General features: G+C 38.6%; 1 protein-coding gene across 1 annotated transcript; it reads left to right on the plus strand.

Annotated features, from left to right (window-relative positions):
• Positions 1-186: 186 nt before the first annotated feature.
• LOC122019208 lies at positions 187-3,794 on the plus strand. The gene is made up of 3 exons (XM_042576704.1): positions 187-220; positions 1,133-1,454; positions 3,614-3,794. The coding sequence occupies exons 1-3, from the start codon at positions 187-189 to the stop codon at positions 3,657-3,659; spliced, it is 402 nt and encodes a 133-aa protein (XP_042432638.1). The 3' UTR covers positions 3,660-3,794.
• Positions 3,795-13,654: the final 9,860 nt, after the last annotated feature.

Raw genomic sequence — 13,654 nt, forward strand, 5'->3', positions numbered from 1 at the left:
AGAAATTTTTTATAAAATAATAAAAAAAACATTTAAAAATATATAAATATATAAAAATAATCTAGGATAACACTCACCTCATGCTCTAATGAGATTAATTAAATTTATTATTTTTAATATTACTTCAGAGAATATTTTGCCCAGTAAAAAGAATATTAATAATAAAATAGGATAAAGTAAAGAATTATGGATAAAAATAGAAAGTTAATTTTTATTGGAAGTCTTTTTCATTTTTATTATGAAGAGGTTTTATCCAACTACAATACATTAGTAAAAATTAAAAGGATGTCATTTTTTTTATTGAAATCGTTAAAAGGGGCGTTCGATTTTGTCACTTTATATTTTATTCTTTTTCTATGTCTTTATTTTTAATGATTTTTTAGCTGCTACAAACTCATAACACTTATCTTTGATCAACATACGCATCATATATTATGTTATAGCAATATAGATACTTTGACTATAAGCAATCCTAATAATATTTTGTTGTAGCACCTAAAATTCAAAACACTTATAGTATAGACATTTCATTTACTATCAATATTGGTCAACATTGATTAATATAAGTTAGCATCATATCATAACAACTATAAATTATACTTATTACAATATAAATAATTTATTATTATGTTATAATAACTATGAGATCATAATTCTTTCAACTGTATAATTATAATTACATAACAATTTTAATAATAAAAAAAGATAAAATTTGATTCACATAGTCGTCCCATGTCTATACAAAGAGAATATTTTTTTTCTGAGATTGCATAACAATTATGATCTACGTCAAAATTAACAATAATTTCAAAAAGTCAAAAATATAATAACAAAAAGAAACACTTTTTCATAACAAATAAATACATAAATAAATATAAAGGATGTCCTTTTAATTTTTACCCTACAAATATCCTCATAATTAATGGAATAAAAGGTTGGTCTTAATTATGATATTTTCAACATAAAATTATTTAATTATGTAGTAAATAATACAGTAATTTGTGAATATTTTTAAAAAATTGATTAATATTTCTAATTTTTTATATTAAACATTTTTATTTAATTAAATTATTATTATTGTTGAATATGTTAGGTTAAAAAAGAAAATAAAAAGACATTAATATCTGTCCAGGTCGCATCCCACGTGGCCGCTTCGACTCAGCTGGACTCCCTCCATCAAGCTCCGTGCTTCTCCAGCGGCGAGTGAGAGGGAGCAGGAGGAGGAGGAAACAAGGAAATGGCGATCATTCTCCGTCTGCTGCTCCTGGCTATGGATCTGATGGTCGCCTGCATCTCCCTCGCGTTTGCTCTCGTGATCTTCTCCTTCGTCGCCGCCATTCTCTGCTCCGCCGCCTTCATCTACAACGCCATGGCGCTCTCCTTTTAGACCCGATGCCGCCTGCCTCGTCCTCAGTCCGGTTCCTTTCAGTGCCTCCGTCTTCTTCGAGCGATAGGTAGCTCCGGTTCCCCCTTTCGATTGATTCGTAGCTGCTTCTTGTGGGTTGAAATTTCTTGATCTTTGGCGGGATTTCTTCTTTGGATCTAGATAGAAATCAGGACAAATTTTTCGCGTTTCATGATTGGTTTTACTTTGGATCATCTGTTTTTAGTAGTAAACTCAGGATCGTATCATTTGATGCCGGTATTTGACTCGGTCTGGATAACCCAGGCAGAAAAGGGTTGCAGGAACTGTTCTTTCGTCATTCCATTGTGTGCAATTTGCTGCAAAATGGAATTTGGTACTCGAACGATCTTATTCTAGAGGTGAATTTAACCTGATGGCTGATTCTTATCTATGCCAAGTTGTTGCTCCTCTTGCTGATTCATAGGAATGGGAGGTTTTGGTATGTACTATAACTCAAGGAGCTTGGTTCTTTTGAGAAGTTTGGCATAGTCTAAGCAATAGTGTAAAATATTTTGAATGAACGAACTCTTGTTGAAACTTTCAGAGTATTCCTTCTGTTCCACACACTCCAAACCCACATCATTGCTAGCTCTAAGATTGGTGCAGTGCCTTTGTGGTTGAACCAATCCTCCCTACATTGGTTGCAAATGATATGTCTCGGGGATATGTGTTTAATCTGTGCAACTCAAACCACCCCCTTGAGGGTGGAGGAGCGTGCACCAACAAGATGATTACCATCTTCTCAGCTGTGTTACAAAAGGTGCATTGTATATCCAATTGGTCTGAATTCCCCTTGTAGAAGGGAACATATGTGCTGGGAGTTGAGATATGGAAAGAAGCCAAAATAAGAGTTTTATCTTCCAAATTGCCTAAGATTTCCAAAGTTGAGTGGTTCAAGGGTCTCTATCTCCGCTATGTCTGTTAGCTAGGATGCTGCTACAAGAAGCCTGGGTCTACAGTGGGTGCAGAAGCACTGTGGGTTACCTCACCCCCTTACATGTGCTACTGTTGCTCGGCGAAGCCCTCCATGATTTACCTGCCTGTATCTAGTCATGAGGCCAGCGATATTGGGCCACCCAGGGTAAGCGTTATCACTTTTTTGCCATAGATAGGATACTGCTACAGGATCTTTACCACCCAATAGAACCCCGTCACCAAATAATTTCATCGTGTGGAGCCGATATATCTCCCGTATAAGCTGTTGATACTCCTGCACGGAACCATGCATGCAAATCTGATACTCCAGCTCACCTATTCATTGATGCAGATCTACAATCTCAATTGAACCCCTCAGTAGCAATCATTACCAAAATAGTGATCCTACATTCCACTACATGGCAGTGGTTGCCCGTCAAGGTTCACCAGAAACTGGCATTGACACTGCTGCCAACAACATATTGAAGTCTTAGAATGAAGAATGATATGTCTCTGTTCTAGTCTTACCAAATCAGGAACCACCTCCCTGTACTCTGATCCTTATGACAATTTTTCCTACTCCAGTAGATCAGCTCACTTGGACTTGGACCTCATGACCATCTAACAAGTCATAATGTTGTCTAGTTGTATGTGAGTTTCAGTTTGTCAGCTAGCACCAAAACTTCATCTTTTATGAAAAGCTTGATATCTACTTCGACTCACTCCTAGTGTCTCATTGGAATCGATTAGGTTGGGTTTAGCTCAAAACCTTGTGATCAAATTTTATATCATATTAAATTGCATCAACCCTTGTAGCAGGCACTTAAGCTATTGTGAAAGAGTTACAATAATTTTAGTATCGTTAACAAACTCCAAATTTTGCATGCATCCTACTCCCTTTAAGTTCAACCCTATGCTTAAATGTGATTTATTTTAGGCGATTTTACATTTTTGTTAAACCTTAATTTTAAACTTTATTCTAATGTCAAAGTGGTTAACATTCTTACTCATATAGGAGTAGATTCAGACAACCTTATTTTGGAAGAACAAAAGATTATAAACTAGGAGCTAGATGAATGATGCAAGTTTTTGTTTCCTTTTCTTTAGGTGAATATTTCTTCATTATTCACTTGTTGGACTATTCTCTACTTTGCGAATATTTCTTCATTATTCACTTGTTGGACTATTCTCTACTTTGCGATAATAAGCCATGAGTTCCGGCTCTCTCTTCTGGCCATGCTAAAGTCAACCTCGGCCAGTATGTCTAAATACTTATTTCTGTTCATCTTGCAGATCATGGAACAGAGTTGATCAATACACTCGGAAATCCGATGCTTGAGCAATAATAAACTGCAAGCTCTGTACCTGTATTCCGTTCTACGAACAAAAAAACATTACAATTAGCACTTGTAACATGGAACTCATCCACATTTAGTCTTCAATAGTACATGAAATCACTGACAGTATAATAAAACCCAATTGAGCTTCTAAGGCTGATGCTTGCCTCCTTGTTTGGTTCAACACTTTTGAGATTAAGTAACATTCCAATATTCAAGATAATCCAAATAAAATATCCATGGTGCGTTGGTTAGGTTTAATATATAGGACAGAGGCTTCAAGTTGTTGGCCTCATTATTACTTCATCCATGTCTTCATCTATCATAATATGATAACAGCCTTCTGGTGTGAGATTTGGACAGACAGGGGGAGACAGGAACAGACAAATGGACCCAATCTGATAAGGTGGCTGAGCCATGGTCCCCTCGATCTTCCCAAACCATGCCAAGTGGCAGAGGTCCTACCTTCCTCTTGTCAACCCAACCAACTTGACACCTGATGGTTGACAAAGAGCAACAAGAACTTAAAGTATGACGTCATGTCTACAATTATTGTCATTTGTTCCTTCGCATTTAATGCCCAAGTTGCACTAAAGCTTTTACAACAATTCTCTAAAGAGTGGATCTAAAATTGTCGAATTTTCAAAAGGGCACCTAAATTTCATCATTCCTAAAAGGCACCTCTAATTCCCATTTTATCCATCCCGTTGACAAAATTGGTTCACAGCTAATCCATTAACATTTGAGCCCCAATTCAAAAAATAATATATATTTTTTTTTGGTACAGAGGCATGTTGATCCTATCTAAAAACATTGATGATCGGTTTGTTGATGATTGTATAATGATGTTGATTGCAATCACCTATCTTAGAATATTGATGGTCGGTTTGTTGGTGATTGTATAATGATGTTGACTGCAATCACCTATCTGAGAATATTGATGGGTGAATCATTGATGAGTAGGCGTCGGTATAGATTTGACTGTCAATCGTCAGGTTATACGAAGACCATAAAGAGATCTGTCGAGGCCTGTGTAGGAGAAACCGAAGGATGAGAGGTTAGAGGGATAATCAGAGAATTCCCTTGCGATGTTACACTGATACTCAAGTTAGGATTTCGATGAAGTAAAGAAGAAGAAGATGAACAATATTAAGAGTTTGTGAGAATGATGTGTGCATACCTCTTCGTACGATCGTTACCACGTTCTCGGAAATAAATGATCATTACAGCCTATTTATTTCAGAGTAAATAACTGCATTTTCTGATGTTGTCGTGATAATGGTTGTGTTATCCACGTCCTCCATGAATAATGGTTCGTTGCTTTAACTCTTGATAGTTGAGGTCATTTCGATTTAGCCAAAGGGAGTCCAAAAACCGAATTCGAGGTCAAGAGCCGGGAGTCAGTAGTTAGGAGCTAGAAGTTGAGAGTCGAGAGTCAAGAGTCGAGGGCTAGGAGTTGAGAGCATGCACAACTTCCTTAACTTTTGCTTGCCATCCTGGTAAGATTGTTGACTTTTTTAGCTGTGTGACCTTCGTTGATTACCCCTGTATCACTAATATCCCCTTAAGTCTAGTCGAAAGAGACAAAAGTCTGACTGACTCGACTAGTATAATGTGGCAAGACATCTTTCTTTTATTCCTGATTCTTCTGACATGTTGCAAAGAGCAAATCTAGGGTGCATCCTTTATTAAGATCTATGCTTTAATTGCCGCCACACCCATTAAATGTAGGACATGTTTTATCATCTTCGACTCCTGAGCCTAGAGGATGCTATTATCTCCGAGGTTATATCATATTAATGTAAGGTGACCTTTAGCAGGGAAGACTGACTATCTATCTCAGTATAATAATTATTAGAAATTATTGGAATCTATGTTTGATCGAGTAGTAGGTGATCTTCTCTTGCTTTCAAGATGATCTGGATCCAAGGGTCCTAATCAGACACCCAACTATAAAAATAAGATTGCGAGGGTTGTTGTCACTTTGTGAAACCCTTGTTTGTGTATATGTGATCTTCTTCGTCTTCGCTTCAAGTTCTTTGTGTTTCTATCCTCGAGTAAGTCCCTCGTCTTCCTGCTGTTGAATGTTTACTAGCCTATATTTGGTCTCCCCTTTCCTTGCCAGTGCATGTACCTTAGTATTGGTCTTGTGATGGTTGCGGGGTCTTTGTCTACTCCTTGGTACCAGTTTGGAGAATCTAGTTTTAGTAATGTTTCGTTAGTTCAAATAAGTGTCACCTTTGGGATTCCAACCGACCATATCATAATACTCCCCAATGGTAACAACCATCCCAATCGTCCCCCTTTAGGATGTGTAACCTTCTTCCGAAGTCATCTGATAAGTGGGCTACGCTATCCTATTCCTATTTTCTTCACCGAGGTGTTTCAATATTTTTGCATTCCTTTGTCCTAGTTGAGGCCCAACTAATTCCGTATCTTAACCCGAATAGTTGTTTTATTCTGCCTGTATCGAATTCTCATGAATGGTCACCTTTTCCACTATTTCCTTTATCCTAAAAAAAAATGGAGGACGGAGTATTCTTTGTCTCCTCCTGGGTAGGTCACTGTTTGATTAAGGGTCTCCCATCATCCCTAAGGGATGGAAACCTTAATTTTTCTTCGTTCAACCTCCGGGTCCAGTGTCTTGGCCAACTCAATGGCAACATGACTTGCTGGCACCCCCTTCGTAAAAAATAATCACCTAGTATGAGGCTACTTTTGTGCATCCGAGTAGGGGTGTCAATTCGGGTGAGTCGGGTTAGGTCGGGTTGAATTTTTTTTTATTTTTTTTAACCCAACCCGAACCCGACCCGAACTTGGGTTCAACCCAAAACACCTCAACCCGAACCGAACCCGACCAACCCGATCAACCCGAACCCGACCCATATAACCTGAAAATCCTATTCAAAATGATTTTTTGGGGCTATTTTCCCTATAATTCTTCACTTTTATCTCAATACTCCATTATTATCATACAAACATGATATTAATATACATAAAAACATTCAAATTTTTAAAATAAAATTTGATTTAACCCCAAAAAAACCCACAAAATCTTATATTTAAGTCAACCCGGGTCAACCCGAACCCGACCCGACCCAACACGAAACTTTTTTACTCTCCAACCCTCCAACACGAACCCGAAAATGCCCAACCTGAACCTGATTTTTTTCGGGTCAACTCGGGTTGGGTCGTCAGGTCGGGTTCATTTTTGACACCCCTACATCCGAGCAACTATAGGACTTGAAGTTTGACAACACTTCTTTACTAGAGGAGGAGCTACTTCATATGTTTAGATTGAGCCCCCTTCCAACTCTCCTTCAATTTTCTTTCTGTAAACCCTTTTCTCTTCTTCAAACTTTTCTTTCTAACAAAAAATACATCCTTTTTTACAACCTTCACCATATTGAAAGTTGCTTTGGATAAGGCAATTAGGCTGGCTAATGCCAAGTTGAAGGCTCTTGGCACCGAAATTGTTGACTTGACCAGAGTGAAAATCCATGAAGAAACTGCACCTGCCTCAATGCCAGTTTTGGTAGAGGCGACTCCTCAAGTCCGACCAGATGTTGAACTGGCACCTTTAGAAGAAGTTATACCCGCATTAAAGCAGTTTTGATAGAGGTGACTCAAGTCCAATAGACATTGAATTGACACTTCCAAGGGAATCCGAGACCCCTTTGCAAATAACCTGGAAAAGGCGTCGCTCACCAAGAGCTGATCACAAGTCCTCTCCATCCCCTGCTCGAGATTCCCTCTCTCCTCTTCATTCATAGACTTCTTGAGTGAGAATTGGATTCCCCTAGCAGCCCTTCTCCATTACTCGTTCAACTGTCGGTGCCCTTTGTTGAGACCAGAGATCTAGTGGGGGCAGCCTATCACATCCAATGGGTTCTGTCCTTATTGAGGCAATAATCCCAACTTTCTCCCGTTAGCCCAGAGATCCAAGACCAGTTCATCACACCTTCCCTTAGACCATCTCCCCTAATTCACCCGGATAATACACTTATTAGACGCTCTCTTCCCACCATGAGTGAAGGCGTCACCCCGGCTAGCATAGGAACCTCCCAAGGACAAGAAACCCCTAGAAGACCTTCAATTAGAGCTGACTTTTACTGGCCCTGTGGCTAAGTGGTGGGTGAATGATGAAGCGACGGCAGCGGGCCTCTCCTTCAAAAATCTAGTCGACGATCTCCTATTGACCGAGGTTGACCACATGCCCCGAGTGGTTATTTTTAGTCAGTGGCTCCTTGAAATGTGGTAAGGTCGCTAAAAGATGGAGACTCGTGTGGCGGAGCTAGAGGATCAACTAGATGCATCTAGAATAAAAGATTCCTTATTGCAAGGGAGGCTCATCTAACTAAAGGAATTGGAGGAGGACTCAGCCTCCGCTTTATATAAAATCCATCAACTAAGAGAAGTCATAGCTAGTGGGAAGGCGGATAGCATTCAGGCCAAGTATGAGGTGAGTTAGTTGCAAGTGCAAGTTGACTCTCTTGAATCTCAAGTCAAGGAGTTAGAGTCGAGGAGGAAAAGAAATCGGAATGAGATAAAGAACCTAAAAACCATGGTGACAGAAGAAGAGGCCAAACTAGGGGAGGACACAACGAAGGTTAAAACCACCAAGGATGAATTAGAAGCCTACCAAAAGAGAATTAACTTTTAGGAGGTAGAGTTAAAGGTCACTCAGGAGGAGGCTAAGAGCAGCAAAATGTAAGTACCTCAGGTTGGTTTTGATGTAATTAATCGAGTTAAGTTAGGCTCTCGATTTTAAGCCTTTTTATCTAGGTGTGTAGGGACTTAGGAACAGAAGAAGTCGAGTGGAAGATAGAGCTAGTGAGAAGGATAACACGAGAAGCAAGTCAACGGGCTCTGTGCATCCAAGGGACTAGAGTTGTAGAAGTGTCAATTTATAAAAGGCTACTCTACCTTCACGAAAGAGTTCTTTTAGTGCGCTTTACAATACCTTGGATTAATAACCTCCTTGATTGTCAACCAAGTAAAATCTTTTGTCTCTTCTCTATCTTATTCATGTTTTTATTTGTTTAAAATTAATGTGTGTTCCTTGCTAAATTTGGTAGTAAGAAATTTGAATTTCTAACTTGCAGGTTATTCAACCCCCCTTTAGCTAACTTATCGAGTGGGACCTACATAAAGTTCTGGCCAAGGATCGACTGCGTGAGTTGGAATCTGCTCGCCATAAGATGGGGGATACTCTGGCAAGAGTCAAGAATGAGCTTTAGGTAGCATTGAAGCCTATGCATCAAGAGATGAAATCTTGCCAAGTATTAGCTGAGGCCCAACTTTGTGAGCTTGAGACTACCCGCTCTAAAGTTGAGACCAACCATATAGAGATTAAAGCACTAAAAGTTTCCAAGGTTGAACTACAAGCAACCCTCGAGGTCCAGAGGGATCGGTTGAAGGGCTTGATGGCCGCTCCAAGAGTACCATGCTGGAGAAGACGAGCGTTGGTCCATTAAAAAAAAGAATTCCTCAAATTTGAGGAATTTATGATATGATCAGTGATAACTAGTATTTTGACACATTATTTTAGCTCATATACTTGATGTTTTTACCCTATTATGTGCTTAATTTCATGTTTATGAGTAAGAATCTATTTCAGCCTTGATTGTAATTTTTCTACATTTGTGGTATTAATTCTCATAATTTAAATATGGTTATGTAGGGAATTGAAAATGAACCATGGATTAAGGCTTTAATCAAACCAAATGAACCCGATGCTAGGTTTGAGGAAAGTTTGTCCATGAATTGAGATGGTTCACATCAATAGAGGGGCAACTTTAAGTCGGCTCACTTCCTTTATCTTAGATTTGGTTTAGGTTCAATTGACACTTGGTTCAATGATTAAGAGGAGAGGGTCCATTTGAAGGAATTGATTGGCTCAACTCTAAGCCTATACCAGTTCAAGAATTAAGGCGATCTTTAGGATTCTGCATCTTCTCATAGCTTGTTGTCACGTGACATCGCCCGTTGACACCAACACCTCACGCCACCTTCTTCCTCCTTCCACCTCCTCATCTCACAGTCGACGGTCCACCTCTTCACAACCGCCGGTCGGAGCTCTCCCTCACCTTGTCATCCTCTCCATCTCACCATCTTCTTATCCACACCCCTTCTCACAGGAGTCCGACAATTCTAACGGATATTAGCTAGACGCCACCTTGAAGCTCCTCTTCTCCTCCCTTAACCTCATGGCCAGCTCCAAGCTCCATCCTCCTCTTCGAGTTAGAAGATGAGTAAGCCGCTTCGTCTCCACATCTGATCTAGCAGTCCACTCTCCTCTTTAGATTAGAAGAGGAGAGCTCTCTAGTGAATCCACTCTCCTCTTCAGGTTAGAAGAGTAGAGAGTAGCCCCCTTGCATCATCAGCCCCCTTCCTCCTCGAGTTGGAAGAGGAAGGTCAAATCTCCATCCCAACCATAGTCCATTCGTAAGAGAAGTTGACGTGTTGGGTTTTCCTAGGGTTGTTTTGTGTTTATGGTGTTTGTTAAGGCTTCGTTTCGTTAGGTGTAGTATAATCAAGCTTGTAATGTGATAAAATTTATAATGTAATGTTATGTAATTAATATTACATTATTACATTGGTGAAAGAGTGGTATAGTATAAATATAATCTTTGAGTACAAGAGTGGTTACATTCTTTTATTTGGTGTCCATTATTTTTTATATGGAATGCAATTTATATTATTAAAAAATGATAAAAATATCCTGTGACTTCTCTTGACGATGGTCGACCGCAGCAGCGGGCGGCCAGCGGTTGGCAGTGGCGACGACCAATTGGTGTAGGAAATGGACTAAGAGTATATTTAGCATATTAAATATGAGGTCGGAATGTAATCTAGATTGCATGCTATTAGTTTTATAATCCATATTATAAAAGTTTATTATCTTTTGTAATCCAGATTACATTACATTACAGGTTTAAAATTTTACCAAATAAAGTAATCAATCTTATAATATAATCTTGATTACATTACAAGCTAATTATCCCTCACAAAATGCAACCTAACTGTGATTGAATACTTGTATTGAACTTGATTCTCCATGTTTGAATTGCACGCACTATGCTTAAATAGTTTCATGCACACAACATCTTCGATGAATTGTTTAAACCATTAGTTAAGCTTAATTTGATACACTTTAGTTTGTTTAATTCTTGCTTTGTCTTGTTCTTCTAATTTCTTTAAGTTCTAGTTTTCATTTGGATGCAATTAGGTTAGGATAGATTAGGTTTAGCTCCATATTAGTTTCATGCTTACTTTAAATTGTTTTCAATTCCTTGCAATCATAGTTAAGTTAGATTAGATTTTTATTAATTGCATTGTCTTTCATTTATTAAGGTTAGATTTCATTATATGCATTGTTGTTTCATTTCTTAGTCTTAGAATCCAAACTCCAAAGCCCCCATGTTCATATAAAAAATCATATGCAATATCATATGATCTTAAGTTTATCACTTATAGTTACATTCTTTGGGAGACGACCTGAGTTATTTCTATACTACTTTAGTATAGAAGGATTTGACAACTTTAATTATAATTTGATATACTCATTGTACAACACTTGAGCTCTTATCAGTCGGCACATGTTTTGCCTAAATAGTATGATATGGTATGGACAATGCCCTAAAACAATTACTGGAGTATGACTATCTGCCCACCGACAAGCCTCTTCCGACCACTAAACTATCAAAGATCTCAGACAGGATCTTTGAAGATGTGGCAAATTTTACCTGAATTTTTCCTTTTCCTCCCCTAGACTGATCTACTATTGTAATTAGCCATCAATGAAGCATTTTGGTTTCTTGATTCATCTTCTTGACTAGCATTATAAAATTTTAAGGATTAGCTATATCTTAGAAAAGGACAGGCAATACGATGTAGACTCCCCTTGTACCAAGGAAATTGATATCACATTCAGAAAGATCTTGACCCTGATTATGTTTGAGTTAAGGGAGTTTGAGCCCTAAAAAAGACATGAGTGATACGATATATGCTCGACCCCTTTGCAGGGGGAGGTTGATATCACAACCAGAATGATCTTGACCCCAACTATGTCCGAGTTAGGGGAGTTTGAGTCTTGAAAAGGACATGGATGATACGATATACGCTCGACCCTTTTACAAGGGTAGGTTGATATCATAGCCAGAAGGATCTCAACCTCGATTATGTCTGAGTCAGGGAAGTTTGAGTTCTAAAAAGGACACAAGCGATATGATATATGCTCGACCCTTTTACATAGGTGGTTGATATCGCAACTGGAAAGATCTTGATCCTGACTATATCTGAGTTGAGAAAGTTTGAGTCTTAAAAAGAACATGGACGATACGATATATGCTCGACCCCTTTGTAGCGGGAGGTTAATATCGCAGCCAGAAAAATCTCAACCCTGATTATATATGAGTCGAAAAAGTTTGAGCCTTGAAAAGAACATGAGCGATGCGATATATACTTGACCCCTTTATAGGGGGAGATTGATATCGTAATCAAAAGGATTTTGACCCCGACTATGTCCAAGTTAGTAGAGTTTGGGCATAGTAGCCGAAAGGATTTCAACCCTAACTATGTACAAGTCGAGGGAGTTTCTCCCTAGTTTTCGTAATCAGGTCCAAGTCAAGAAGACATATTTCATCATTGTCTTGCCCATAAATATTTCTTTTGACAAATTCGTCGCCAATCTCTGCTGGAATGACTGCCTCCCCACTATAGATGAAATAGAATAGAGTCATTCTAGTACTTCCTCGAGGGGTCATTCGATAAGCCCAGAGGATATTGGATAATTTATCTATCCAACTTCCTTGGGCATGATCTAATTTAATTTTTAGTCCCTTACTATCTCCCTATTGACCATCTCGACTTACCCATTGCTCGAAGGATATGTCATCGATGTGAAAGCTTGTTAAATGTCAAAGGCTTCACACCACTCTTTTAGTAGGAGATCCTGGAATTGTTTACCATTGTTTGAAATAAGTTTGTAAGGCAAATTGAATCGACAAATGATATTTTGCCACAAGAACCTAATGATCTCCTATTGAATTATCTAGACTAATAGTATAGCTTTCATCCATTTGGAAAAATTGTCTATTGCTACCGGAAGGAACTTTTTTTTGTTGTTGCTCGATGGAAAATAGACTCACAATTTTCATGCCCCGTTGATCAAAGGGATAGACCACGATAGAAGTTTTTAAGAATTCAGTTAGACGATGAGAGAGGTTCTGGTGTTTCTAATATTAACGTTAAGCAATGACGAATCGAGTCGTGTCCACTTATAAAGTTGGCCAGAAGTACCCGGCTAGTAGCACTTGCTGAGCTAATGTTCTTCCACCTGTATGATCTCTACAAATGCTCTTGCGAATTTCTCGCGTAATATAGTCATCATCATCCTGGTCAAGGCATTTGAGGAGAGGTTGGGAAAATGACCTCTGATATAATACATCCCCAATCATAATGAATCGGGGAGCTCTCCTTTTAAGTAATTGGGCTTGTTCGGAGTCAACGTGTAGAGTTCCTTGCTCTAGATAGGCGATGATAGGTACCCTCTAGTCGGTTGGTGTACTTTGGTTCGCCATTTGGTTAATTTAAGAGATTAATAGAACATGGGACACACAATCTTCGATTCTTTAATTTGATAGTGTGCTGGCTAGTTTGACCAATTCATCTGCTTTCTAATTCTCTACCCAAGGAATTTTTGAAGAGTAATCTCTTGAAAGTGGATCTGGAGTCTTTCAAAAGCATTAGCATAGCACTATAGCCGTTCATTTTTTATCTTGAAATTTTTTACTATTTCTTGAGCTACTAACTAGGAGTCTAAGTGGATTATGACATGAAAGGCTCATGTCGATGCAATTTACACTAACGGTCTAACTCAAATTTTAAGAAATGATAAGTGAGTTAAGTTAGGTATTATCGTGATTTAATGCATTTACCGAGTGTGCAAGGTTGACTAACTTGACGGATTAAGAGGATCTGACACCAGGCAAGA

This window comes from Zingiber officinale, chromosome 9A (genome assembly GCF_018446385.1).
Source record: "Zingiber officinale cultivar Zhangliang chromosome 9A, Zo_v1.1, whole genome shotgun sequence".
Lineage (NCBI taxonomy): Eukaryota > Viridiplantae > Streptophyta > Magnoliopsida > Zingiberales > Zingiberaceae > Zingiber > Zingiber officinale.

Excerpts from the sequence above, each read along its gene's own strand:
- LOC122019208 (XM_042576704.1), top strand. The coding sequence starts at position 187 with ATGGATAAAAATAGAAAGTTAATTTTTATTGGAA. Across the intron at positions 221-1,132 it reads AAAGTTAATTTTTATTGGAA|GTCGCATCCCACGTGGCCGC; the intron begins GTCTTTTTCATT and ends ATATCTGTCCAG. Across the intron at positions 1,455-3,613 it reads CCGTCTTCTTCGAGCGATAG|ATCATGGAACAGAGTTGATC; the intron begins GTAGCTCCGGTT and ends TTCATCTTGCAG.